The sequence below is a fragment of the Plectropomus leopardus genome, chromosome 11 (assembly GCF_008729295.1).
Source record: "Plectropomus leopardus isolate mb chromosome 11, YSFRI_Pleo_2.0, whole genome shotgun sequence".
Taxonomy (NCBI): Eukaryota; Metazoa; Chordata; class Actinopteri; order Perciformes; family Serranidae; genus Plectropomus; species Plectropomus leopardus.
Genome location: NC_056473.1, coordinates 15,949,131 through 15,974,309, shown reverse-complemented (window position 1 = coordinate 15,974,309; position 25,179 = coordinate 15,949,131). Strand labels below are relative to the sequence as shown.

General features: G+C 39.7%; 1 protein-coding gene across 1 annotated transcript in view; it reads left to right on the top strand.

The window, feature by feature from the left end:
- Positions 1-24,727, top strand: part of mgat4c (mgat4 family member C) — a 49,546-nt gene extending 24,819 nt beyond the window's left edge. The window contains exons 2-4 of the mRNA XM_042496733.1: positions 21,052-21,203; positions 21,806-21,953; positions 23,568-24,727. Coding sequence (XP_042352667.1) covers positions 21,052-21,203; positions 21,806-21,953; positions 23,568-24,724 — 1,457 coding nt within the window. The 3' untranslated portion in view covers positions 24,725-24,727. The remainder of the gene's footprint in view (positions 1-21,051; positions 21,204-21,805; positions 21,954-23,567) is intronic.
- Positions 24,728-25,179: the final 452 nt, after the last annotated feature.

Sequence of the window (25,179 nt, the reverse complement as noted above, 5' to 3'; positions counted from 1 at the left end):
TTTCATTATCGTAATAAAAAAAAAATCTGAAAATGGCTCCACTTTGCAAAGAATTTTAACATGTTGTGGATTTCTTCATAACACATCTCAAGTTATAAATATAAACATTTTGTAAACATAAACATTTCTGTAATTTTCACATTTCTATCAATTCTTTATTGCTGCTTTATGAGTTTTGTTTCTTTGATGAATTAATTTTGTTGTAAGGGGAGTTATCCTCGTAAGGTCTTTTTGGCCTTTAACCTCTCCTGCCCAATGCTCAAACTTTATCTAAAACGTGTTTTTTTTTTTTTTTTTATTCACATCAATTCCAGTTGGACAATCAGTCTTCTCTGTTAAAAAAGCAAAACGATGTCTTCCAACACAATTTCAGTGTTTCTTATGGTATTAGGTATCAAATTATGGCTAAATGAGAAACATTGTTCTCACACTTAATACCACAAAGGACACACCTGTACTCTGTTTTTTTGTGTATAGATTTGCTGATGTATTTTGATGTGTTTATCAGTGGATGCATACTTTCAGGTGTATTTGCGGTACTTGTAGATGTATAGCCTCCTGTGGACAGATGTAGAAAATTAGCATTTTGCTACAAACACTAAACACAGCGTATTTGGTTCTTGTGCTTAGATGTAAAATTCTATTGCTACTGTGATGTCCATATTAAATGAAATGAAATAAAATGAAACTTAAGACTAGAAGCTAAAGGAAACTGCCAGCCTAGCTCCATCAAAGCTGCCCCAAGCTGTTTTTTTACTCACCATCAGCAGCAGGATGCAGTGACTACAAGAAGAGTCATTCACTTAAGTCTTAGCTCTGAACAAAACAGATCACTCTCATATCCAGCACTGGCTTGCTAGATAGCAGGATGCATAATAGAAATGCGGCAGATCTTAATTCGACAGTGCTTCACACACTGACAGTTGGACACAATGACACTTGACATTTTCCCAATATAAACACTATCTCCTACTGTTGCTCCCACTGGGTGTCAAAGACAGCAGAAACAGGGAAGTGTTACCAGCTGGGCTGAGACTTGATCACACCCATTTTGCTAACCTTTAGCATCACCCATGATTTGTGTGATAGCAGTATGAACACTCAGGAAAACTCAGAGGCCTATTTTGTTTCAATCTATTAATTTCAATGCACAGTTTCCCCAGAACACTCTTATTACCTTTTATTCTGTGAGTGTCTCTGCGAACACGAGACAATGCGAAGAACAGCAATACCCAACGGGCTTTGCTTGGGGGCCACTTTTGCAAAATGGCAGGAGACCAGGGGCCAGTTGCAGCAGCCCCATACATGTTTCTAAGTTTTTAGGAGGTTTCAGAAATTTGAGAGCATTTTCAAGAATTTTAGGGTGTTTGTAGGATTTCAGAACATTTTTAGAATGTTTCAGTGATTTTAGGACATAACTTGGAATTGAGGATGTCTAGAGGATTTTAATGTTTCTAAGATTTTACAACATTTCTCAAATGATGGGACATTTCTTGGATTTCAGGACAATTTAAGAGCTTTTGGGACATTTCTAGCATTTCAGGACATTTCTAGGTTTTTGGCAAGTTTCTATGATTTTATAACATTGCTTGAATTTAAGGACATTTCTCAGATTTTAGGACACATCTAGGATTTAAGGACATATCCAGGAGTTTAGAATATTTATAGGATTTTATGACATTAGGAGTTTAGCTATGACCTTTATCAGGGATCCTCCACTTTCAGTTTTTTCATAAATAAGTTTTATTTTATGCTGTTTTATGCACTCTGGCACCTTATAACCACTAAAAGTACAAAACCAATTCCGAGTGTGAATTATTTTATTTTTATTGAGAATTAGAAAACGGTCAGGAGACCACCCAGAACCCTATTGGGGTTGAGTGTCTATGGCGTAGAGAGTACAGATCAGAGAGCATAACATGGGGCACCAAACCAACCAGAAACACTGAATGAGGTCTCTATCTCACATTTCTTTTTTCTCGGACAACCCCCACGGCCGATTTAACCTTCCACCTGCCCATCCTCCCCTTCTCTTTCTGCATGCCAGATGAGGATACAGCACCTGCACTGCCAAATATACTACAGATGCACATAGGTTGAAAAAGCCACATTAACTCCATGAGCCAAAGACAGCACACAAAGTAAGGGTCCTGAATATTTAACGAGGGCACCGCAAAGCTTGGAGATCTTTAGGCTCAACTCACTGGTCAACATGCATCTTTTATCGGGTCCACCCCTCTTGTCCGACAGCAGGGAAAAGGACCCAGAGTTTGAGACAGTGGCTGGCCTGCTCCACCTTGATGAATAAGTAAACACATTCAACCAGGCACAGATCCAGTCAGCAGGCTTTGAGTCGATAACAAGTTGATTTGTTTTCTTCTGAAAGCAGGATTGTTTACAAGCTACTGATTGCCCCTCAAATTTGATCCATCTCTCAACACTTTCACTAGGCTTTGACACAGCCTGGCTCTCCATCCAACCAACACTCTGTTTCTCCTTCCAACGTGTCCAAGCAGCAACCTCTGGAAAGTGTGTTTCATGGTGCAATAAAAAAGAGATTAGGTTGTGCCTAGTCTGAGCTTCTGTTTATGAGGTTCCCATAAATATTTTCCATCTGAATTTCTGTCAATTATAGAGCAGCTTCCTCCTATGGAGACATTTCTTGAGATGTTGTTATATTCGTTGTATACACCTCAGCGTTCAAGGTCATTTTCAATAAGAAACTGTTTAATGTTAATGCAGCACTAACACTGACCTCCATGTGTACTGCACTACGAGTTAAAAGGCATGTTTTCTTTACTTCAAACATTAGTAAGTGTTTTTTATTATTATTATTTCTTACCAAATCCAATCCGTTCCATTGCCTGCATGTCATCAAACAAATAAACAATAATGTTTACCAAATGGCTTTGTTGTACAACATACCCGCTTATTAAAATGGCATCTCATTAGAAGCATTGAGCAGCCGTTTTACATGAGATTAATTGGGTTTTTGAAAGCACTTTCTCTTCATTATCATTCTGTCTTGCAAATGGATTCACTGCAAAGGCAATGCATATTCATTTTACAGGAAGCTTGAAAATTGTTCGGAAATGAGCCAAAGGTGGAGCCGGGCTGGTGTGCCGACTTTCGCTGAATAATAAACACAAGAGGCTCTGCACTAGAGGTGAAAGAGAACGACTGTGCCTGCAGAATACATTTGGAGACCTGCTCTCACCTTCAGAGAAGATATTCTAGTTAATGCGTTTAAGCCTTTAAAATGAATTAATGTTAGGCCTAACCAGTTTTTACAAATTTATTGTTAAAAACATGTAAGTATTACACATTTAAACATGTTCAGACTGGTGAGTGATGAACAGCAGGCATGTGTTGTTGTTTTTTTTTTTCACCCACGCTGCCAGGTGAAGATTTGGATGCAAGGCATTCTCTTGGCTAGCTCTTTCACTCTAGTGGCATTAATAATGCACACAGACAAGCTTTTACTGGATTCTGATTTGCTATTTCAAAAGGTAGGAGGAAATGTGCAGCATACTCTCTTGATAGAGTGGTCTAGTTTCACTTCCATGAAATGAGTAGGGATGATTCTCTCTCTCTCTCTTTCTCTCTCCTTTTCTTTGACGTACTGTTTTGTATGTGTAATGTGTATATTTCAACATCAGAGGAGCCCACTTGGTTGAAAGCCTGCCTGAGGCTGGGAACCAAACAAAAAGTTTTCCTTTTTGCCAAGTTATGGACTCTTTTACCTGAGGCAAGATGAAGTACTTCAAAGGCAAAGGGCATCCTTTGTCAGCATCTCAAACTGACAGCAACAGATCCACCTCAAGAGTAATTGCAGACAACCGCTACTCAAAAGAAACAGTCCCTTTGGCTACACATCCAAAAACAAGAGATGCGATTTCACTGAGCTGCAGCACACAGACAGATCCTCCATTAACCTCAGCAGGGTTAATGGGGGATCTGTCATCAGTGGACAAAACAATAGTAAAGGTTATTTTCTTCACAAAGAGTAATTAGACGCATGTCTATATCTAACTGTAAAGTGGAATAATTAACATGTTGGAGTACCAGCATGTAACAGTCATTACACCAACCCGATCGCAAGAAAAACTGTGGGCATTGTTTCGGCAAACCATGAATGCCTTATATTTGCAAGTTTTTATGTAGCAAATTGACAACTCTGGTTAAAATGTGGTCAGATTTGGGCAAAAAAACACTTGGTTATGGTTATGAAAAGATCATGTTTTAGCTTGAACCTGGTTCGAGGAGTACATCCCAGAAAGAAATGCAGCATTGTTTCTGCAAAAATTAAGCGCTTTTCGGGCCACTATCCCAGGCAGAAAAAGCCCTGATAAATCTGTAAAAAAAACCAAAAAAAAAAAACAACACTTTTGGTGTGAGAATCCTGGCAGGAAAAGGCGAAAATTGTTTGGTAAAAAAAACACCTTTACATGCCACTATCTTGGCAAGAAACGCAGCAGAATCTGAGCAAAAAATAACCACTTTTCATGGCACTATCCCGACAGAAAAAGCAACGGTGTCGCTCATAATTTTAACCGCTTTTCATGACTATGCTGGCAGGAAAAGCAGAAGCAAAGCATATCTGCAGAAAATATTTTTTGTGCAACTATCCCAGCAGGAAAAGCAGCAATGTCTCGATAGAAAATAACTGCTCTTTGTGCCTCGCCGAGCAATAAAAACAGTGACGTCTCTGGAAAACATAATTGCTTTTTGTTCCACGATCCTGGCATGAAAAGCAGCAATGTCTCGCCAGAAAATAACTGCTCTTCATGCCACTATTCTAGTAGGAAATACAGCGAAGCCTGTAAAAAAAACAACCTCTCTTTGTGCCTACAAAGCTGATTGAATAACAACAACATGAAACAACAAAACATAATGTTGGTGCCTAAAAAGCTGCAGGAAACAGAGAAAATTACAACGGTTTTGTCATCTGTTATTTCTGAACAGTAGTCTGACACTAAGCAGGCATCTTGCCTAAGTAACACAACATCCGCCATCCCCTCCACCTCAAGATGACAAAATCAGCTCATATACTACATCACCTTAAAAACACCGATATGATACGTATGAAACATCCAAATATAAAGTATTTACAGAAACATAAAATGCCAATATTCACTTCAAACAACTGGGCTTACTACACATATGTAATACTAGAAAGTATACAGTAGAATGTTACACCATTTGTCCTCACCGTGGGACAAGTTTGCCGTCAACCTGATTCTAATTGATTTCCTAGAGGACAAAAAGGAGGAGTGAGACCTGGGAAATTAGCCAATGTCATCTTTGTGGAGACATTCTTATAGTCTTTAGCTCTGAGCATAAATGTCACTGAACAGTAAAACACTCGTTAATTAAAGTGTAATTGTGTTACAGTTGGTTCGGTGCCTCATTTAGTTCCATCTGATTATAGCAATAAACTGCCACCACAGTTTCAAACACAGGTGACAAAAAAGAGCTATATAGACACTGACTGGAAGCCTTTGTGTTATTATGTAACCATAAATCAAATTGGCATCATTTTGCATCACAAAGGCCACCTGGCTGTGGCCCAGTTCAGCCACTATCCTTTACAGTTAGCCTCTGAGCAGCTGCACAAGAAGAGATGGAAGTTGAAGGTGCAATTAAAATACTTTTCTTGCCCCAGAGCACAGAATGGCTATAATACATCTGCAGGAGGTTGATAGAGTTGTTGATTTATAGCATAAACTCAACAATTTCATGCACTTGAACAAGTGCCTTAAAAGTCACTGCATTTCAGAGCAGAAATTCAACATTATAAACAGTTCTGATACTTTTGCAATCTCATTAGTTGGAGACAGAAGAGAAAAAACTGTAATAGTTGAAGTACAGAGAAGAAATCGCTGGATTGCAGCATCATTAAAAAGGTTGCACAATTGGAATAGCATTTTTATGAGGACCTGGGAGCTCATTTCTGTCATCACAAATGCCACAGTGTTTTGCATAACCAAGGTTATAAAATAATAGGCTGATGATGGAAAACTGAAGGTCTGAGCGATGACCGCAGGAATTTGCTGAACACTGTGTTGCGTTGCTGTGGCACAAACGGGGTCGTTAAGGTTGAATAAGTACAGGCTTAACTCCCAGAATAGCTAATTAATATAGCGCATGTGCATGCGTGGAGACTCATGGGAGGCAAGACACAACAAGCACAGGCTGGTGAGATGTATGAAAAAACATAGGCTGCTTTTTATCATTTTGTTGATGGCACTGGTGGAAAACGTAAATGTAAGATTATAAATGTAAGACCTTCAAAAAAAAAAAAAAGGATGCATCTCATGGTTGTATCAGATTTTAAATCCTAATGCATTCTCAGCATGTAGCCGAGCTCATCTTCCATACATACATTACAGTGTTATCAATGATTCTTTTGAAAGGGCCCCATGAAATGTTTGTTTTTGATTACCAAAGGAGAAGCTCAGCAAAGGCTGCCCAGTCAGGGGTATCGGAGATAAATGTCTTTTAGTGATTGGCCGTCCCACACATCTCTCATCAAATATTCATGCTGGAGACTTGGGAGACTTCCGAGGATGCAGGGATGTAGAATATTCTACCATCAGTCCAGCACTGGGATAGGTAGTCAATGTCTGAGCAAAGAGCCGCCTCCAGAAGAACTCTATTCAAGGCTGGTGAGAAACTTCTCCTCTGAGGTATCGTGCTGTACATCTCAATTTCTGATTGTTGCTCGTTCTCCTGCATCTCAGAGGAAAGAATGTGTGATCTCTAGGATTGTGAAGGTTGCTTTTGAAGTAGAAAACTTTAAAGATTATGGATTTCTTGATTTAAATTTTAAACACTAAGGGATACACTGAAAGGTTGAGTCAGTAATGCTGTCTGGTTTTGCTTTCTCATGACTGTTGGCTTCCACAATCCATACAGGGATGTTAATGTTATCTAACAGCTCTTACAGATGTGTGTAACTTTTAATCTGAACTACCTTTTTCATTTAAGCATGACGTTAGTATTTAAAATGATTTTGTTTCTGATCTTAAAAGCATCTAAGGCTGATTTTGTTGTATTGACAAATAGCAATAGAAGCCAGGTTTCTTTCCAGTCTGAGGTTAATTTTTAGAATAGAAATAGAGTCACTTCTGGTCCCAAAAAACCAAGGTGGCCTGGGCCAAAATGCGAAACTCAGCTTTAAAACAGTAACTTCCTCCATTACTTTGATAAAGTCTGTGTGACTCTAGCTAGGACCAACAGTAGATGAAGTATAGTCAGTGATGTGTGTTGCAATTCTTACTTCACGAATCATAGACATGGCTGAGTCATATAATTGAAATACAGACATCCATCTGGAGTTATTATAAATCACAGTGGGACTCCTAGAGACACTAGACAGTGAGCAAACATGGCTTATATGTTATGAGCACATTGAATTACACCTGCAAAAGAAGTAATTTAGCAAATTTTTTATATAGAAAAAATGTATGAGCCCACAGTGTCAGTGGACCACCTCTAACAACTGCTACCTGATGATATCAATTCAAGTTTTATTACTTTGATTTTCACCTCAGGAACATACTGTACTTTTCGTTGTTGATATGTCTTCGCGTACATCCTTCTTGAGATTTCTGGAATACTTTGAATGAATTTGGCACAAATGTCCACTTGGACTCAACAAAGAACTGATAAGATTTTTGTGGTCAAAGTTTAAAATCACTGACCTTATCTTACTCATTTTTGTGAACGTGATATCTAAAAAATACACCTTTACTTTTTTTCAAATTTTACAACCACTAATGCTCGAGGTTGAAAAGATAAGATTGATACGATTTTGATGGTCAAAGGTAGAGGTCAATGCGACACTGTATCTGTCTCATTCTCATTGACGAGATCTCTCAAAAACACCTTAAAGAAAATTTATGTTAAAAAAAAATGCCAAATTGGACTTAACGGTTAACTGATTACAATTTGGTATTTAAAAAGGTCAAAGGTCACCGTGACCATGCATCCATCTCATTCTCGTGAACGCAATCCATTGGGACTCAAGATGAGATGATTAGAATTTGGTGGTAAAAGGTCAAATGTCAAGGTCACTGTGACTTTACAAAACATGTTTTTGGTTTCTTTCATATGCTAATTATGACAAAATTTCATGAAAGTGTCCAATAGTATAAAATGATAAAATTATGACAGTATATATCCAAAAGGTCAAAGTTCAATTTTACTGCAACATCATAACGTTCTGCAAAAACACTTTTCTGGCATCATAATTTAAGGAGGAGACATTTGTTCAGATATTAAATTGTTGACACTAATCTTGGGTGTCCACCTTAAAACTGTGCTCACTGTATAGATCTTCTGTCCTCGGGAGAAGATGTATGTGAAGTGTCCGTGTTTTTACAGACACGGATGTAAACTGCAAATGCAATGATGACGCGGTAATTCTAATCTAGATATTGATTTTACATATACCATAGGATTAGCATAATCTCCATTCACTTTTAGGATACCGCTTCCCTAATGATGCTAATGATTCTTGACAAAAATAGAGGGTGCAACTTCAAATTTACCTGAGTACTTTCAGCCAAAATTGATTAAATGCAAAAACCAAGCTGTGTGAGCTCACATTCAGCTCCTTGGCTGTCCACTCTTTGCTTGACCAAAAAGCTCATTCCCTAAGAGCACTTGAATGTATGCGCTGTCATACTGGGTGAAACTGGGCCATCTTATTGTGTCTCCAGTCCTCATTTTAACGCGGAGCCTTTTGAAAAGCCTGCCAGTGCCCCGTCCCCCCCTGCACTAAATGTGTAGGGAGGAGATAGTGCATTCTCATGTTATCTGCCACCGGCCTCTTGCCCCTTCAGCCATTTTCTCATTTCACAGATTTGACCAGGAGGTGACCTTGGCTTTTTAAGTGCTTTTAAGGCAGAGCCAAGTCTCCTCTTCCTTTTTCCTGTCTCACAAATGGAGACAGAGAAAGAGAGAGAGAGGAGAGGGAGAGGGTAATTCTTTGCAGCCTTTTCTTCGATGGCCTTTTTTCCCTCCTTTCCTTTTCATCCTCTTACATGCCCCCAGCCACTGTCCAGTTTTGTTTTTTTTTTTCATGAAGTAGACATGATGACAGGCTGTTGTCTGCTAATTCAAGTGGGTCTGTGCTTTTAATGTAGAAAATGGCCTCAGGGAGAGCGGCAGCATATGTTTATGGCACATGACGTCAGGCACAAAGGGCAGCCGGGGAGTTTGAAGTCGGGGAGACACAAAGTCTATTAGCCAAATGTGATAAAACAAAGAACTAATTGAATATCTTTGCCCTAGAGAGTACTTCACAATATTCAAATACTAATCATCTTGTTTCTCAGATGTAGGCAATAATTTATATCACCGGCCGCATCTCTCACGAGGGATAGGGGAAGAAATGCAGACCATATGCATGTGTCTGCTTGTGCACAAAGGGTGTGCACGTGTCAAGTGTGTTTTCTAGTGGAAACAAGCAGGCAGCATTGCAGTCCTCCATTGCCATTCCTCCCAAGTGCACCCCTGGCAGAGTGCTAATCTGGGTCAAAGTGCTAAATGCTTAGAAGGGCCGTGGAGAGGCTCGGCCACATATGAATCATTTCTCACGCCCCCCCTGTCCTCATTATGCTTACCACAGCTGGAATGGCATTCATATTTTCCTTTAACCTTAAACAGTCGGACAACAGTCTGAAGGCTTCACTCGCATCCACATCCTCAATCTCTCTCACGTCAAGACTGTCGGTGACTCTTCCCATCACCGCAGAGAGCCTCTCAGCAGTCCTCTGTGATGAAGCGAGTACTGTGCATGTTGCCACATCATCAGCACATTAAGCTCTTTGATTGCACTCAGTTTGTGTTTCATGATGAATGCGATCTCCGTTTCATATCGCTGATGCCGTTTTGTGGCACTGATGGCTATCCAGAGATGGCAGGAGTCCATCCACAGTTATGAGACCTTTTTCCTCTCCAGCCAAGTAAGTAGAAATCAAACAGGGGGGAAATATGGACCGATCTGAGGAAGCTCTTTACAATCACATTGCAATTATGGTCCGGGCTGGATGATCTGGCTGATTGTTGTGCAGTAGAGAAAGGGCCACAGCCGTTTGTTCTGAACGTTTTGATGCTTGATTGCTCTGAAGGTGGCATCAGCGGATGGCACATGCTTAGTATTTCATGAGAATGTACTCCAGCTCGTGCCACCTGTGCCAGTGCTGCTCTGGAAAAAACACAACCCTTAATGCTGATGAATTGAAAAGCTTTGTTGCTGTCTCCAACACATCCTGGAATGAGAACAAGGTACTGTCCTCTCACACATGAGCTTAGCAAGGCAAGGACACCAGGACCATCCGGGATAGAAAAAGGCTGTTTGGAGTTGCTTGGGAATATTGAGTATCAGAGTGGCTGACTGGCTGAGACCATTTGGGTGTTTTTTACGCTCCAAGGCTTGTTTTGCACACTGATATCTTATGGGAGAACAGCTGGAAGTGCCGTTGTCACCGGACTGCTTGTTTCTCCCTCGAGGGGCTATGGTGGTGGTTAGTGGTGGTGGGGGGATGGTGGCACACTTGGACAGTGTGTCCATGGGGAACACATCACATTCAGCACACACACACACACACTTTCCCTTCTCCTCCCACCACCTCCACAACACCTCATCCTCCCATTAGAATGAGTGAGCTCAAGCTGCTGACAGCAGTGACAGCACAGGGAGCCGATTGGGGAGGATGTTGCTGCCGCTGTCGAGGGGTGGCACATCTGTTTGGGTCCTTGGTGCAACAGTCTGGCCCTGGAAGTTTGATAGAGCTGGGAGTGGAAAAGCACACGAGCTCTGGGACAATTTTATGATCAAAAAACCACTCGACAGCTCACAGACACAATGAAAGAAACAGAGCAAAATAGGGGTTTTGTTGTCACCTTGGATGACTCCCTATGAAAGATTACCTTTGTGGAAGACTGGTCATTAAAAGGGATATTTTGCTGATTTTCAACAAACTCGTACCAAAATAATGTGGATAGTATGCATAGATGAACTGTGGTAATCTGAGCCTGTTTTTTTTTTTATTTCAGTGCCCGTGTTAACAGGTTAGTGCAACGCTTTGCCAGCATGAGCGACGGCACGAGCAGCGGCGTGAGTAGCGCTGCACAGGCTGTGGCAACTTTGACCTATTTTTTCCACATGACATGTAATTTTCAGCAAAAATAGACAGTAAAAATGCTGTTTTGATAATTATATTGACTCTAAACCACCTTTTACTACAGTTCTGGCCACAGACATGCAGAAATACTATCAGTTTCACTCAACTTTTTCTGTTTCTATTTCAAAATAAGAGCCATCTGACTAGATTTATGTTGACAGATTCCAGTCAGTTGAGAGCACAAGGTTTTTTTATCATGAAGTATTTGCAGGACCGTGTTGCTGACAATGCAGCGGCTTGCATGGCTGAATAACCGAGTGGAATATCTGCTTTTAATTGTGGAAATGCAATAGTTACAACAGCTCTGTAACAGCAACACTGTCAGTTTGAACACCACACGTGCGCTAGCCACAGTATTGCAGTGAGACTGCCATTGCATGCTACTCACAGAGGCAGTGTGGCATAACCAGTGCCTAGATCTCTGCCCTTTATTTTGGAAACATATTTAAGTGCTGCGTTTAGCTTGGTTTAGCTGTATGTAGCCCAACTCATAGGGTAAGGGTTCTATAAATCCACTACACAAAAGACAGTTATTCATTTTCAAGACCATTTGGCAGGTTCACTTAAATACTCAATAAACCACTTAAACAAAATAACAAACAATTGCATTAAATTCAAGTGACAGTCACAAATACACTGCTCAACTGGCACTTTAAACCTATGAATCGTGACTCCCAGTAATAGTTGCAGGCCAGTTATGCTGCTGGAGAGCCATAAATAATAACTGAATTACCACACATAGGATGGCGGTCGGTTGTGGTTGCTGCTTTGATGTGGACGGTGTGAATAATCATGGTCTACAGGAACTTGAGATCAGTGAAACACTTACAGGAACTTAAGGAGGGTTAAACACTTACAGGAACTTGAGAGCGGTGAAACACGTAAGACTCAATGGCGATTTCCCACGTCGGAAAACACTGGGTGCTCCTCTATAGTTAGCTGGATAAGCTAACAATAGCTACAACTGTATTCACTGTGTTAGCGCATGCTAATGTCGGCGCGCACACGCAGCTCGCATGCCCGCATGGAAATGTCCACAGGTGTGTTAAAAACTGTCCGGTCACTACTCTGAACGCCACAATACACTACCTGCAACCAACCTGAACTAACTCTCTGTCCTTTCAAATCCGCCCACGTTCCCAGTCTGGCTTCGCCGTCCTTTCTCTCCTGTTCCCGTTTTTTTCCTACTACTTTTTTTATCCTGTCACGTCTTAATCAGTAAACAAGCTTACGCATATCATACACATCACTTCCTGTGCTTGCCAAAATAAAACCAGATATACAAAATCGTATACATTTTACAAAATAATATACATTTTTACAGAAACTCATTAAATGTTTTGAACCCTTTTACCATATTGTAGCACCGGACCCTGTGCACTACAAGAGAGACATGTATCAGGGGCCATGTTATAGACCCCAGTGTGTGTTGTATCTATTGTTTCTAAGCATTGCTCTCCCAGCTGATTAAATGGTTGTAAAAACCCAAAGATGTATCTGTCTCATCTTCTCGTGAGAAGCTAGTAACAGTATTAGTGAAATATCTGTGTAACCACATTTATGAAATATTTTTAAACCATTTCACACATATTTATAACTTTATGTGAATGGTATTTTCCTTCAAAGGGTATGTGAATTTTCAGCCTTGTTACATGTAATAGGACAGTCTGTGAACAGGAAGTGGGTGCCATACTGGATCCTGCAGAGTGAAAACAGAGGCTGAAAAAACTGAGATTAAACAGTGAAATTAAGCAGCGCTGATCAAATATGAACTGAGATTCTGTGATTGCATGAACTATTTCTGGCCTCAAATGTTTTCAGAAAAATGTTGTAGCTAACTGTTTAATTGTAATGTGAGATAATTTCTTGCTGACAGGCTGTCATTGTTTCACACATACAAGAAAACCTTACAGCACCAACCAGCAGGAGCATTTACTGGTCTGGTATGACACTGTGCATTCTGTTAGTTGTAGAATTTCTGCCTCTTAAGCAAAAGTGTCCCTTTTCTCTGTTTTATCTGGTTATGGAGCACCAATATGAGTAGTATTTGCATCTTTCTTCTGAACAGACATCCTACTTTTATTTTAAGGCCATCTTTCCAGCAGTAAAATGCTGGAAAAAAAGCTCAAACATGAATGGCTGTTGTGACACACATGGTTTACAGGAATTACAGTGCGAATCTCACAGAAACACAGCCTGTGAGCTTCAATTTACAACACCGTGCATTGATTACACCCTCATTGACAATTCCCTATTGCACCCGATAATTAAGATAATTTCCGTGTTCCTATAAGGGGTGTGGATGTGTGACAAGGGTCGCTCAGTCTTTGTAGATGACAGATTCCTTTGTCTGACAGGCTGTAAGAATGTAGTAATTGGTAAACTTTCTGACCAATTTGAATTATTAACAAAACAGCCATTTTAGAATAAAGGGATTTATTATTCTGCCCTGCTCCACAATTTTGTTATCAACAAAAGCCTTTGTTACTCTCGGCTTTTTATCGAGAAAGAAAATCCATTGAAAGTGGCTAAAGGCCTGACACAAAGCAACTGCTGAATCCCCGCAAATCTGCAGGCTTAATTGATTATTTGTGCAGAGCTGTATATCTGCAAGGTGCAGGATACCCAGGGGAAATAATGTAAAACAGATAACAAGATGAAATGAGGGAGAATTGCTTTCTGCTACCCATTTTATTAATCTTTTCCCCTTTTTCTTATTCACAATGAGTTTCCCATCTAGGTTTTCCTATTACAGAGACGCAGCTTCACATTTTGAAAGCAGCGTGGCCTAAATAGAAAGTTGAGAGTTGATTCAAACAGGCAAGAAAAAGGGTTTGTTAAGAGGTTATTTTGATTTCTGAATAACACATGGAGGAACTCAATGTTGTGTGTACCTGAAACTCCCACAGGGGAACATTTTATTTTCAAATCTTTTCTTCATTATTCTGCCTTTCTCAGTTCCCTGCCGGCATTCAAAGGGATGAATTCATTATGCTGATACTGTACACAAACATTTTTTTAAAGCAATCTATTCAGATTTTTTTTTCTGATTTAGGCTTGCAGGTGCTATTCCTCAGCCAAGCCACGTGTTTTCTGAGGCATCCTTTCACCTTTGCGGAAATAACTTTAAAGAAACAACCTTGGGAAGATGGGATGTCAAATTACTGTTGAGTTCTACTCATATCTGTGGCACGTCTGCACAATCCATACCTTTTTTCCCATTTACTCTGCTTCTCGCCTCCCTTTCACAGCACTCGAAAAACAAATAGTGGTATTTTTGGCATGCAGGAGGATTGCTTCCACTCGGCAGCAATCAAGCCATTACGGATGGAGAGGGAATGGGAGGCCTTTTGTTTTGTTTTGTTTTTGTTTTTTTGGTTGTGATATAGAATTCTTGGCATTAGGTTGCACATCAGGCCAGACCATAATTGCCTACTCCTCACTGGGGAGCTCCTTGTTTTCCATTTGAAGTCTGCCTCTGTCAGATTTCACCATTAGAGGGAGGGGGTGTAGCAGGGGAATGGAAGACAATTCCTGGATCAGTCATTTCACATGGGCTGCCAGAGAAGCATGGAGGACACTGAGGATGAATCCAGAGATAGCTTGCCAAGGTATTTTTTGCTTGGAACACTGAAAAACTTTGAATATTTCTAGCAAATTGTGCATAAAAACTAGGTCCTACTTTATCAGATATACTGTACTGTGTATAGTGTTGAAACGATTACATGATTTATTGATTATTTGTTCATCAAATGTGTGTCTTTGCTGACTTTACGTATTGGTAAATAAAATATATCTTGGTGTTGGACTGTTGGTCAAGCAAAATGAGCAGTTTAAGACACCAAATGGGCTCTGGGATCTTGCGATGCACATTTTTACCAATTTCGGACATCATACCAATAAATTATTAAGCCAAAAAAACTTTGTGGAAACACTGGAACATTAATTTTTCATTCTCATCATGATTCCTAGTTTATACAGAGCTCTCTGTGTAATTTTCCACTTTCCTCGTTTCTTCTTTCCACTCCCTTGTGTATTCATCTTTCTGCACAGCAACATAATAACCTTCAGCTTGGTGTGACGTCAAGGATTGATGGGCAAAAGATTTCCAGCTGCGAGCCATTTCAAAACCCCAAGGCACTAGTCATGGTGTGATACAACCAGGTGATAGTTTCCTTAGAGGATTTTTGGAGGCTCTCTGGACACATTTTCTGGCTTATCTCTTCCAGGAGCAACTGTAGTAAAAATCAGAGGGAATTCTGGCTCCTGGCTAGGACTGTACCCAACTCAGAATTGTATCAGTCAAATCAGGTTTGACTGCAGAGCCATGCCATCGTTCTGAAAGCCCAAAATTTCTAAGCCCAATCAGTCCAAAAAAAAGGCCATTTCTTCTGACAGCCAATTATCCAAAAACAAACACCCATTTCTCAGAAAATACACATTTTCTGTAGTTAGTGTCAGTTTTCCAGTGCTGTTTCAGTCACTAGTCCCTAGTGTTTTTGCAGAACCTTTGTGGTGTTTCCCAGTTGCATTTTAGTCAACAAACCAGTTTTAAGTAAGAACATGATATTTTCCTAACCATACCTAAGTTATTTTTGTGCCTAAGCTTAACCAAACATTCACCACAGTGTTGTTGGCAAATGTGACTAATCTGTGGTTTACAGAAAAGAGCATTTTTTTCTGTTGATTAGGTTGTCAAACTGCAAGGAATATGTATTTTTGAAGAAACAGGACTTCTATTTGAGTTTTGGGCTTTCCAAACAATGGAATCGCCTCACCTGTTCAATATGAATATTCAGCCATTCATTCCTTTACAGCAAAAATGTAAAAAAAATAAAAATTGCAGAGTATGTTGAAGTAAACCTGGAAGCTTTGAAAAATCTTGAATAAACTGAGCATTTAGCTACAGGAATGAAAATCTAATTGAATTTGGGAGGTCCCTTCAGTTAGCACGCTCTGCTTTTGCCACAGTTTCTGACAATCTAATGTGATTTAACCTATTACTGAAAGCACGCTTTTCAAAAAGAGTTCAGGACAGACAGCTGATATGAGTTAAGTGCACAGGGTGTTGCTGGGTAGACGCGAGCAGAGAGGCAGTGTTGTGGTTTATTTGGTCCAGTTCACACACACAGTGCATAATGGATATTTAACAGCCCCAGCCTGCTGGAAGTGTGCTGTGTTCTGAAATGGTGCTTGGGACATCTGACAGAGTATGTGTGACTGCCAGGATGACACACCCATTAAAACACACTTAGTCCATTTCACTGCTACAGTTCCACTCTGGATTCATGCCATAAGAATGACCACAACAACACACACACACACACACACACGCACACACACACACACACCTCCTTCTTGTTAATGGATGCTTGCAGTGAATCCATACCAGCATCCACATATCCATATATACGTATTCCATATCCTACATTCCAAAAATATACAGTAGAGTGGAGATAGGGATGGCGTTTTAGGTATTCTGCCGTGCATCTCAGTCACAGTTAAATCTGGGCTAGGAGCAATGAGCATGTTTCCCAGCTGCGCCTTTGGCAGGATGAGCATCTCATCCTCTTCCTGCTCTGAGCCCATACTGAATTATTGAAATAGAGAGGCGCCTCACTTTGTCTTGTATCATCAGGATAGACACCCAAAACTCCAATCTGAGAGATCAACTCCCTTCCAACATGAAGTAAAAGAAAAAGTTTAATTGTAGCTCTCCCACTGGATCACGCAACAAATACCGTTTAGTTTTATTGTAGGTCAGAAGTCTCAACATAGCTAATGTTTGTGCAAAAGGGAAAGAACTGCTGCTGAGTTTCCACCAAAGAAGATGAGACATGCTGGCACTGAGAAGCAAGAGCTACCTAACCATAGTGTCAGGAAGACTCTTGTACTTGTAGCCTTGCAACTGAGATTTTTCCAAAGTGGCCCTAATGATTCTTCTCATCATCGTGCTGCACTCTTTCCAGCAGAACTCTAAAGTATACTGCAGACAAGCTACACATATAATGGATGTGTATTCTACTTTAGTTTGTACCATGGTATTCGTGCATTTTTGACACAATAGTAATACAATATATCACAAAGAAAAGGTAAATGGACCTGCACTTATATAGCTCTCTTCTAGTTGTTCGACCATTCAAAGTGCTTTCACATTACGAATCACATCCACCATTCACACACACATTCATATATTGGTGGCCAAGGCTACAACACAAGGTGCCACCTGCTGCTCAGTTAACCATTCATAGGCATTAACACACCAGTGGAACAGCCATTGGAAGCTTTCAGTAGGGGTTCAGTATCCTACCCAAGGACACTTTAACATGATGACTTTGGATTAGAAGATGATGTGCTCTACCACCTGAGCCACAGCTGCCCTAGAAAGATGGCCTATATTGTTACAAATATGATTCAATATTTTGGACGAAACACTTGACCAGACTAGTGTTGACTCTAGCATGTTTTATTTGGAGAATATCAGCTTTTGCCATCTGATAGGAGATGTAGAGCCCCACAGGTTGAGGTGAGGTTCATCGCTCAGTCTGTCAAACTGTTAAAGTGGCCTTAGATCCCTTTTCAACATTTCCCCCCTAGCCTTTCGTGGTACAGTATGGCGCAGCTGTTGCAAAGAAAACTGGATCGCTTTCAGTTTTCCCTAGAGATTAACAACTACCAGTTTTCACAGTTATTTCAGGTTTTTCACTATCCATCATTTCTGCTACTAAGGATAGCAACTTGAAAGAATTTGCAATGGCTGCTTTTACATGCACAAAATATTCTGTTTTTTGCCCTTATTCCAAAAAATATTATCCCACTATTATATATAGTTTACTTGCAGCAGTGTGTACTCTGATTAACATGCCTTTACACATGTCAAAATATGGAAAGATGGAACTGGTGGAGCCCTATTGCAAATTTGCTTCCTTTGTTCAAAATAGTATTTCAAACAGTCTTCTTTTTTCATTCCTTCAACCACCAGGTCAGCATTGCAATATTTGTGCATATATGTAGCCTTGGCAACTGTTGGTTAGTTAACTTGTGTAAAACATATCCATGACAATACACAGAGCTGACTGAAACAGATAAGAGGCCGTGTGTCGCAAAACTGCAGGTGACCCGTATCAAATTCAGAATAATTTCATATTCTGAATAATAGTGGAATATTAGAGTAAAGGTAGTCACTGATATTCACTAGTAACTGGGTAACTGGGAATAGCTACCTATAGCTAAGAGGAAAATAAAAGTGCTATCCTCTATTTGTTTTTGTTCATGCACTCACTTTTTGTCATAAATCAAGCCCTCATTTTCTCGGGAGATCGTAAACAGAGAACCAATCGAAACGCCAATGGTGTCATTATTCTAAAGTCATTACATTGTACAATCTACATTTACTCAGTAATAAAGCAAAAACTTGTTTATTTCAACTTTAAATCAAAAGATGAGTTCATGTTAGGCCAAGGGAACATAAAGTTAGCAAATAAGACATATGATATAAACTGTTCTTATACTGGCTACATGTGCTTGTGTACATCAAACACTAAACGCCAGCCAATCAAATGTTTCTGATATTGTGCTCCTTTTTTTGGGGGTTTTGGGTTGCTATGCACAAATTTTCAGAGAATCTGTTGAAAAAGTGCAGTCTGATCATGCCAACGTTTAAACTTCAGAATGTTATATAAATATTGTATAAATATTCAGATACATTTAAGATGTCTGTGGATATCATGTTTCAGAAAAATGCATTCAGCAGGAAAAAAATGCTAAACATTGTCTTTAATGATAATTGCTGGCCTCACTAACTCACAGAGAGTAGAAAGTAGCAAAGAACAGGCTGTAGTGGATGGATATGTTAAATTCAGTTTTCAAGTGTGCACAAAGAGGTATTGACTAGCTGAATCCCAGGTGAGGCTAACTCCTGGTGCGAGTGATCGATGTGTGTGTGGTCATTGAACTGAGCTTAGAGGTAGTTTGTATTCTATTAGGCATCTCTAGGGTTTTGCAGCAGTGGAACAAAAGCACATTCTGATGCGTAATTGCTGGCAAAGAAAAGACCAGCACCATTGTTACTTCTGTAGGCTGTGACTTCTGCTACTGCTGCTGATTATGGGCTTTTTCTTCCTCAGTCAGTCTCAGTTGTACAGTTGCTAGGAGAATTTGCCAATCCTGTCGTTGCTGAGCCGGAGACATAATTCTGTTCTCACTGAAAGCTTTCAGTGCTGCTGATAAGCCCGCTAATATACATGTTCATTTAGCTGTCAACATTGGATAGTCTTTGTGATTTCTTTGTTTTATCTGTGCTGGACAGATCATTTATTATAAGTTAAAGTTGTATAAATCAATTTACTGTATGACTTTATGAGTTTCTGTGCTGAGCTTCGAACAGCCAGGGAATGAAAGAGTTGTAACATTTATCCGTGACTTTGATAGCCCATATACATTACCTATAGGGGTATGGGAGCGAGAGAAAATGTGCATGTACCAATAGATTCTTACATCACATTAGCTAATACAGTAATACTTTTAAAAGGATCTTGAAACTGTAACACCCCGATGTTTTCACTTTTCTTGCCATTACTATCAAAAGTCTGGAAGACGAGACATTTGGTCAGATACTGGTTGATGGGTGACACTAATCTTGGGTGCCCACCTTGAAATTGTGTTAATTGTATAGATCCTGTCTGCTTTCGGATTGAAGATGTGTGTCCTCACACATCTTCAATCCAAAAGTCCTCACTACACAAAAGTACTCACTACACATGAGTCTGGACATACATGGATGTAAACTTCAGCTTGACATGTTGGCTGGGGCTTACAAACGTGAGACGGTTATTCTAATTTTAATCTGAACTGCTAAAACACTTGATATACAGTATTTATTGACATTGGGTGTAATAATTGATAAATCTTTGAAGCAAAAATGCCAAACTGATTCCAGCTTCTTTAATAAGAAAATCTGTTGCTTCGTTTTGCTGTGTAATTGTTAAAAAGTTGGGGAAAAAAGAGTTTTGGACCGTTGGTCAGGAAAAACTAACAAACAAAAGAATAGACAATTTAAATATTAGTGGGCTCTGTCAAAGTGTTATGGGCATTTTCTAATTAAGTAAAAAAAATAAATGTTTGATGAATAAAAAAAGAGTTGATAAAATTAGTTATCCGTTTTATACTTGATTTTGGCACCTTTTCTTTCATCTTTTGCCTTTAATCTCTTTTATACTTTTCTTATAGACCACATACGTATCTGAAATAAAGTGAAAACTTAATTGGCTTTTCTTTTGAGTGATGGTGGCTTGTAACAGAAAAAGTCTCATTTTCACAACAAAGAGAAGTAAGCTGTCTGATAAGAGCAGACAGAAGCATCTCTTTTTGACCATTGCAGCACAAAGAATATGTTGAAATGCTGGCCGTTGACCATAGCACCACCTTTCATCACTGAACAGCTACAAATACCACTAGGGTGATGGATGTGGATGCAGCTACCAAGTTGTGTATATTTTTGTTGTTATTTGAAGAGAAAGGTTTAATTTGCATCGGTAATCCACTGTTTCTCAGTATTGTTTATGTACTGCCTTGCCTTTAGTTTTTCTCTCATTTGCCAATCAGTGTATTTGGGCCACGTCTTTCCCTGAAAAGGAAGTAAAACACCACTCTATCACACATTATTAGAAGTCTGCTGAAGGATAATTATGATGGAAGATAATCAAGTCATATGTGGCTCTGTGATCCTAAAATGAATTCTTCCCACAATCTATTGATGTTTGAAAAAAAGGCAAGTTATTGGCGCGCAACATCTCAGGCTGACGACATTCAAAGCAATTTGCTCTAACAAGTTGCTCCTCATGTTCTTCTCATGCAGATCCCAGTGAGAGCTTGTACAGCATGAGGCTAGTGTGGAAATCCCTGGACAAGATGAGGTGTCTGAGGAAACGCTCCACCATTCCCTTCCTGGGCTTCCTCATAACCTTCCTCCTCTTCCTGAACCTCTACATTGAAGACGGCTACGTCCTGGTTAGTACGTGTGTGTTGTGTGTGTCTTGAGCAAGCATTCCCTAAGCTTGACTTTTAGATGAAAAAACTCACTTTGTATGTGTATCCTATGAACAACAAATTTGACCAAATATGCTTTTGGAACCGAATGTGTTCTCTCCGCCCTGTTGTCCTTTTTATGATTGCTTGTTTTTAAAAATAAACATGTTTAAATTTTCATAACATGGACCCAAGTTGAAATCATTGGCACGATATATTTCTTATTCATGATGCCATCAAAACTTAGTGATCACAGCACATTATCTGTGTTTGTTATTTAAATTATTAAGAGGTAGTTCGCATTTTCAGCTCTCTGGTGCTCTTCTCAAGTCCATTTGCTCAGCTATGCAATATGCCTGAAGGGGTTTTAAAATTCCTTTTGTCTCCAAACGTCAAGGGTTAGCTCCGCCACGTCAAAACACATATTGTCTCAAGTTTGTACAGGATGTTAGAGACAAGTTTAAGAAAACAAGAGTTGGGTCTGTGCCTTTCTTGCACCAGTTATGACAGCTTGTAAATGTTTGTCTTTCTCTCTCTTTTGTACATAAGTGAAGTAATGTTGTGTATTTTATGTTGTGTTGCAGGAAGGAGATAAAAGGCAGCTTAGGGAAACATCGGTTCACCCTTCGAGCTCAGAACGATACGTTCACACCTTCAGAGATCTGAGTAATTTCTCTGGAACCATTAATGTCACCTATCGTTATCTTGCTGGAACTCCTCTGAACCGCAAGAGTAAGTTTAGTGTTTGTTTAAACTGAAATTTACATTGACTGTTTTCAGGGGCTTGGGGGAGTTACAGTGAGTCATACAGGAGCTGTGAACATGAGCTGAGAACTAAAACTTAAAAATCTGTGATGTGGGGATTTAAAGTACAGCAATAAAAAGCAACTGCTCCACGGAGACTTTTTTTTTTGCCTCAAAATTAAGCACTACCCACTCTATTTCTCAAGTATACCATGATTTAGTCACCAAGTGTTTTTGACATTTTACCCACAATAAGTACAACAATCTAATTTGAGGTCTGAGCCAAAAGCGTAAACCAGGGCTGTTTACAGAAATTTATCACTGGTTACGAAACCGTAATAAAAGTTTAATCATAAATATTTCAGATGGAAAGAAATGCATGAACACTGAAACACTAGCTTCCTTTAAAGCTCTCAACTTATGCTTTTTCATGCAGTGTTGGAAGAAGGAGGGAAGTTTGGATAGTTAATAGGTCACAAAACACCAGAATCTCCCAACAAAAGATGGGTGCTTGGAAACTTTTGAACTTTTAGTCTTTTTAAGGTATATTGTTACCATGTTTCTTTTCCTAAACTGAACCACAGTAACAGTAACTCTGCTTGTTTAAACTTAACGTCCTTAACTTTACATTGAGTATGTTACTTCACATCAAGTGCGTAACGTCATTCGTGGGACACTAATTTGTTAGATATGAAGCGTTGTGTGTGCATTTTCATAGGATATCATACAACACGTTATATGAAGATATGTTGTTCAACTACATCTCACAATCTTCATTAGTGGGTACGCTTTGCTCAGTTGACATCACAACTATTTGGTGACCATATTATGTGACTTTGGGCACTAAGTAGTTGTGTAGTGGACCTTGAGTCACGATTGTTTTGCCAGACAACTATTCCCAAAGTAAAGAATGAACATTCACTTTTAAATTACAAGCAAAGTTGGGTTTTTTTAAGTTTATGGAGTGTCTTTTTGCACACAGGTGAGAAAGGTCACAATGCAGCATCTAGCTACTTATATCTATCCCTACAAAGTGCTATTAGGGATTTCACTGTGTGCTGTGATTGGTTAATACTTGTTATGTTAATGTGTAAGGTTGGTGGTTAGATTTAGGACATAGAGATCTTCTCAATCTCAGATATTCAAGTAGTAAATTTACATGAAAACAATTACAAATGTTCTGCCAGAAAGACAGGTGAGATATTATTAAGAGCAAAACAGTCCACAGAGATGTGGTGTTCTAGTGGGTCAAGCACAGGACTTAGACTTTCACACAGGAAACTGGGATTCATGTCGTGTGTGGGTCAACATCAGCAACAATTATTGTGTTTGGACCTGGTTGACTTATTATTTTTAATTTTTAGGATGTATTAAGCTGCTCAATGCTGTGTACATAAACTTAAGCAGAATCGCTGAATAGACCCGTTCGTGTTAATTTCATATGTAAATGTTACTAGGCAGCGATAAACAGTCAGCAGTCTAAGCAACAGTCTATTGCAAAACAGATTATTGAATGTCTGGATAAAATCTACTTAACACCGATCATTTTCAGCCATTTCTATTTCCATGATAATAATATAAAATACTCATGTATGTTCACAGAGTATCTCACCATTGGACTGTCTTCAGTCAAAAGAAAAAGAGGAAACTACCTCCTGGAGACAATCAAATCCATCTTTGATCAGTCCAGTTATGAGGAACTCAAAGAGATTGTGGTTGTGGTCCACCTTGCGGACTTTGACCTGGTCTGGTGTGAGAACCTGGTGCAGGAAATCACCAGGAAGTTTGCCCACCACATCATAGCCGGACGCCTCCTGGTGATCCAGGCCCCAGAGGAGTACTATCCATCTCTGGACGGGTTAAAAAGGAACTACAATGACCCGGAGGACAGGGTCCGTTTTCGCTCCAAGCAGAACGTGGACTACGCTTTCCTCCTCAACTTCTGCACGAACCTCTCTCACTTCTACATGATGTTAGAGGACGACGTGCGCTGCTCCAGGAACTTCCTGACGGCGCTCAAGAAGGTGATCACCTCCAGAGAGGGTTCGTACTGGGTGATGCTGGAGTTCTCCAAGCTGGGCTACATCGGGAAGCTGTACCATTCCAGAGACCTGCCGCGTCTGGCTCATTTCCTCCTCATGTTCTACCAGGAAATGCCCTGCGACTGGCTCCTCATCCACTTCAGGGGTCTGCTGGCCCAGAAAGACGTGATCCGCTTCAAGCCCTCACTGTTCCAGCACATGGGCTACTACTCCTCTTACAAAGGAGCGGAGAACAAGTTGAAGGACGACGATTTTGAGGAAGACTCCATAGACATTCCCGACAACCCTCCTGCCAGCCTTTACACAAACATCAACGTCTTTGAAAACTATGACGCCACCAAGGCTTACAGCACTGTTGATGAATATTTCTGGGGGAAGCCCCCTTCCACAGGGGACTTCTTTGTCATAGTCTTTAATAAATCTACTAAAATTAGTAAAATTAAGATTGCTACTGGTTCTGACGACCGTCAGAATGACATTCTTCACCACGGAGCTCTGGAGGTAGGAGAGAAACTAGTTGGGACTAAAAAAGGCAAACAGTGTTCCTCTTATATCACATTAGGGGAGTTTAAAAATGGCAACATAGAGGTTCAAGACGTAGACCACAAAATTGCCTTTGACATTGAGTGTGTTCGCATCGTGGTGACGGCCAGTCAGAAAGAATGGCTCATTATTAGAAGTATAAGTTTATGGACTACACAACCCCCCAGCCAATGAGGACTATACACAGAGACTCTTAGTATGTCATAGAGGCAAAGGTTTTTATTCTTATTATTTACTTATGTATGTATTTCCAGGTTTATTTATTCATTTTGTATGTATTTATTGATACTCATTTTGATTGCCAAATCAATCTATAGTTTTTATACCTGCAAGTTGTAACCTTAGTGGAGCATCTTTCCAGTCAGTCATTCTTAAGGACTGTTCAGCTGACCTCAGAGTATTCATGAACGTATGTTTTATTCAGTGTTCCATAAGCCTTTATTTATTTCAGATTTTGATAGCAATCCTTGACATAGGGCAGGGGGATAATCCAATGTTTTTCCAACTTTAAGTGATGTTATAGTGATATAAGCATATCTTGTTATTGTTTTACAGCATTCTTCTGTCAGAGATGAGGTGTACACTATTCTATATTTTTCTTGCTGTAAACAAATCTAATGAAAAGACCA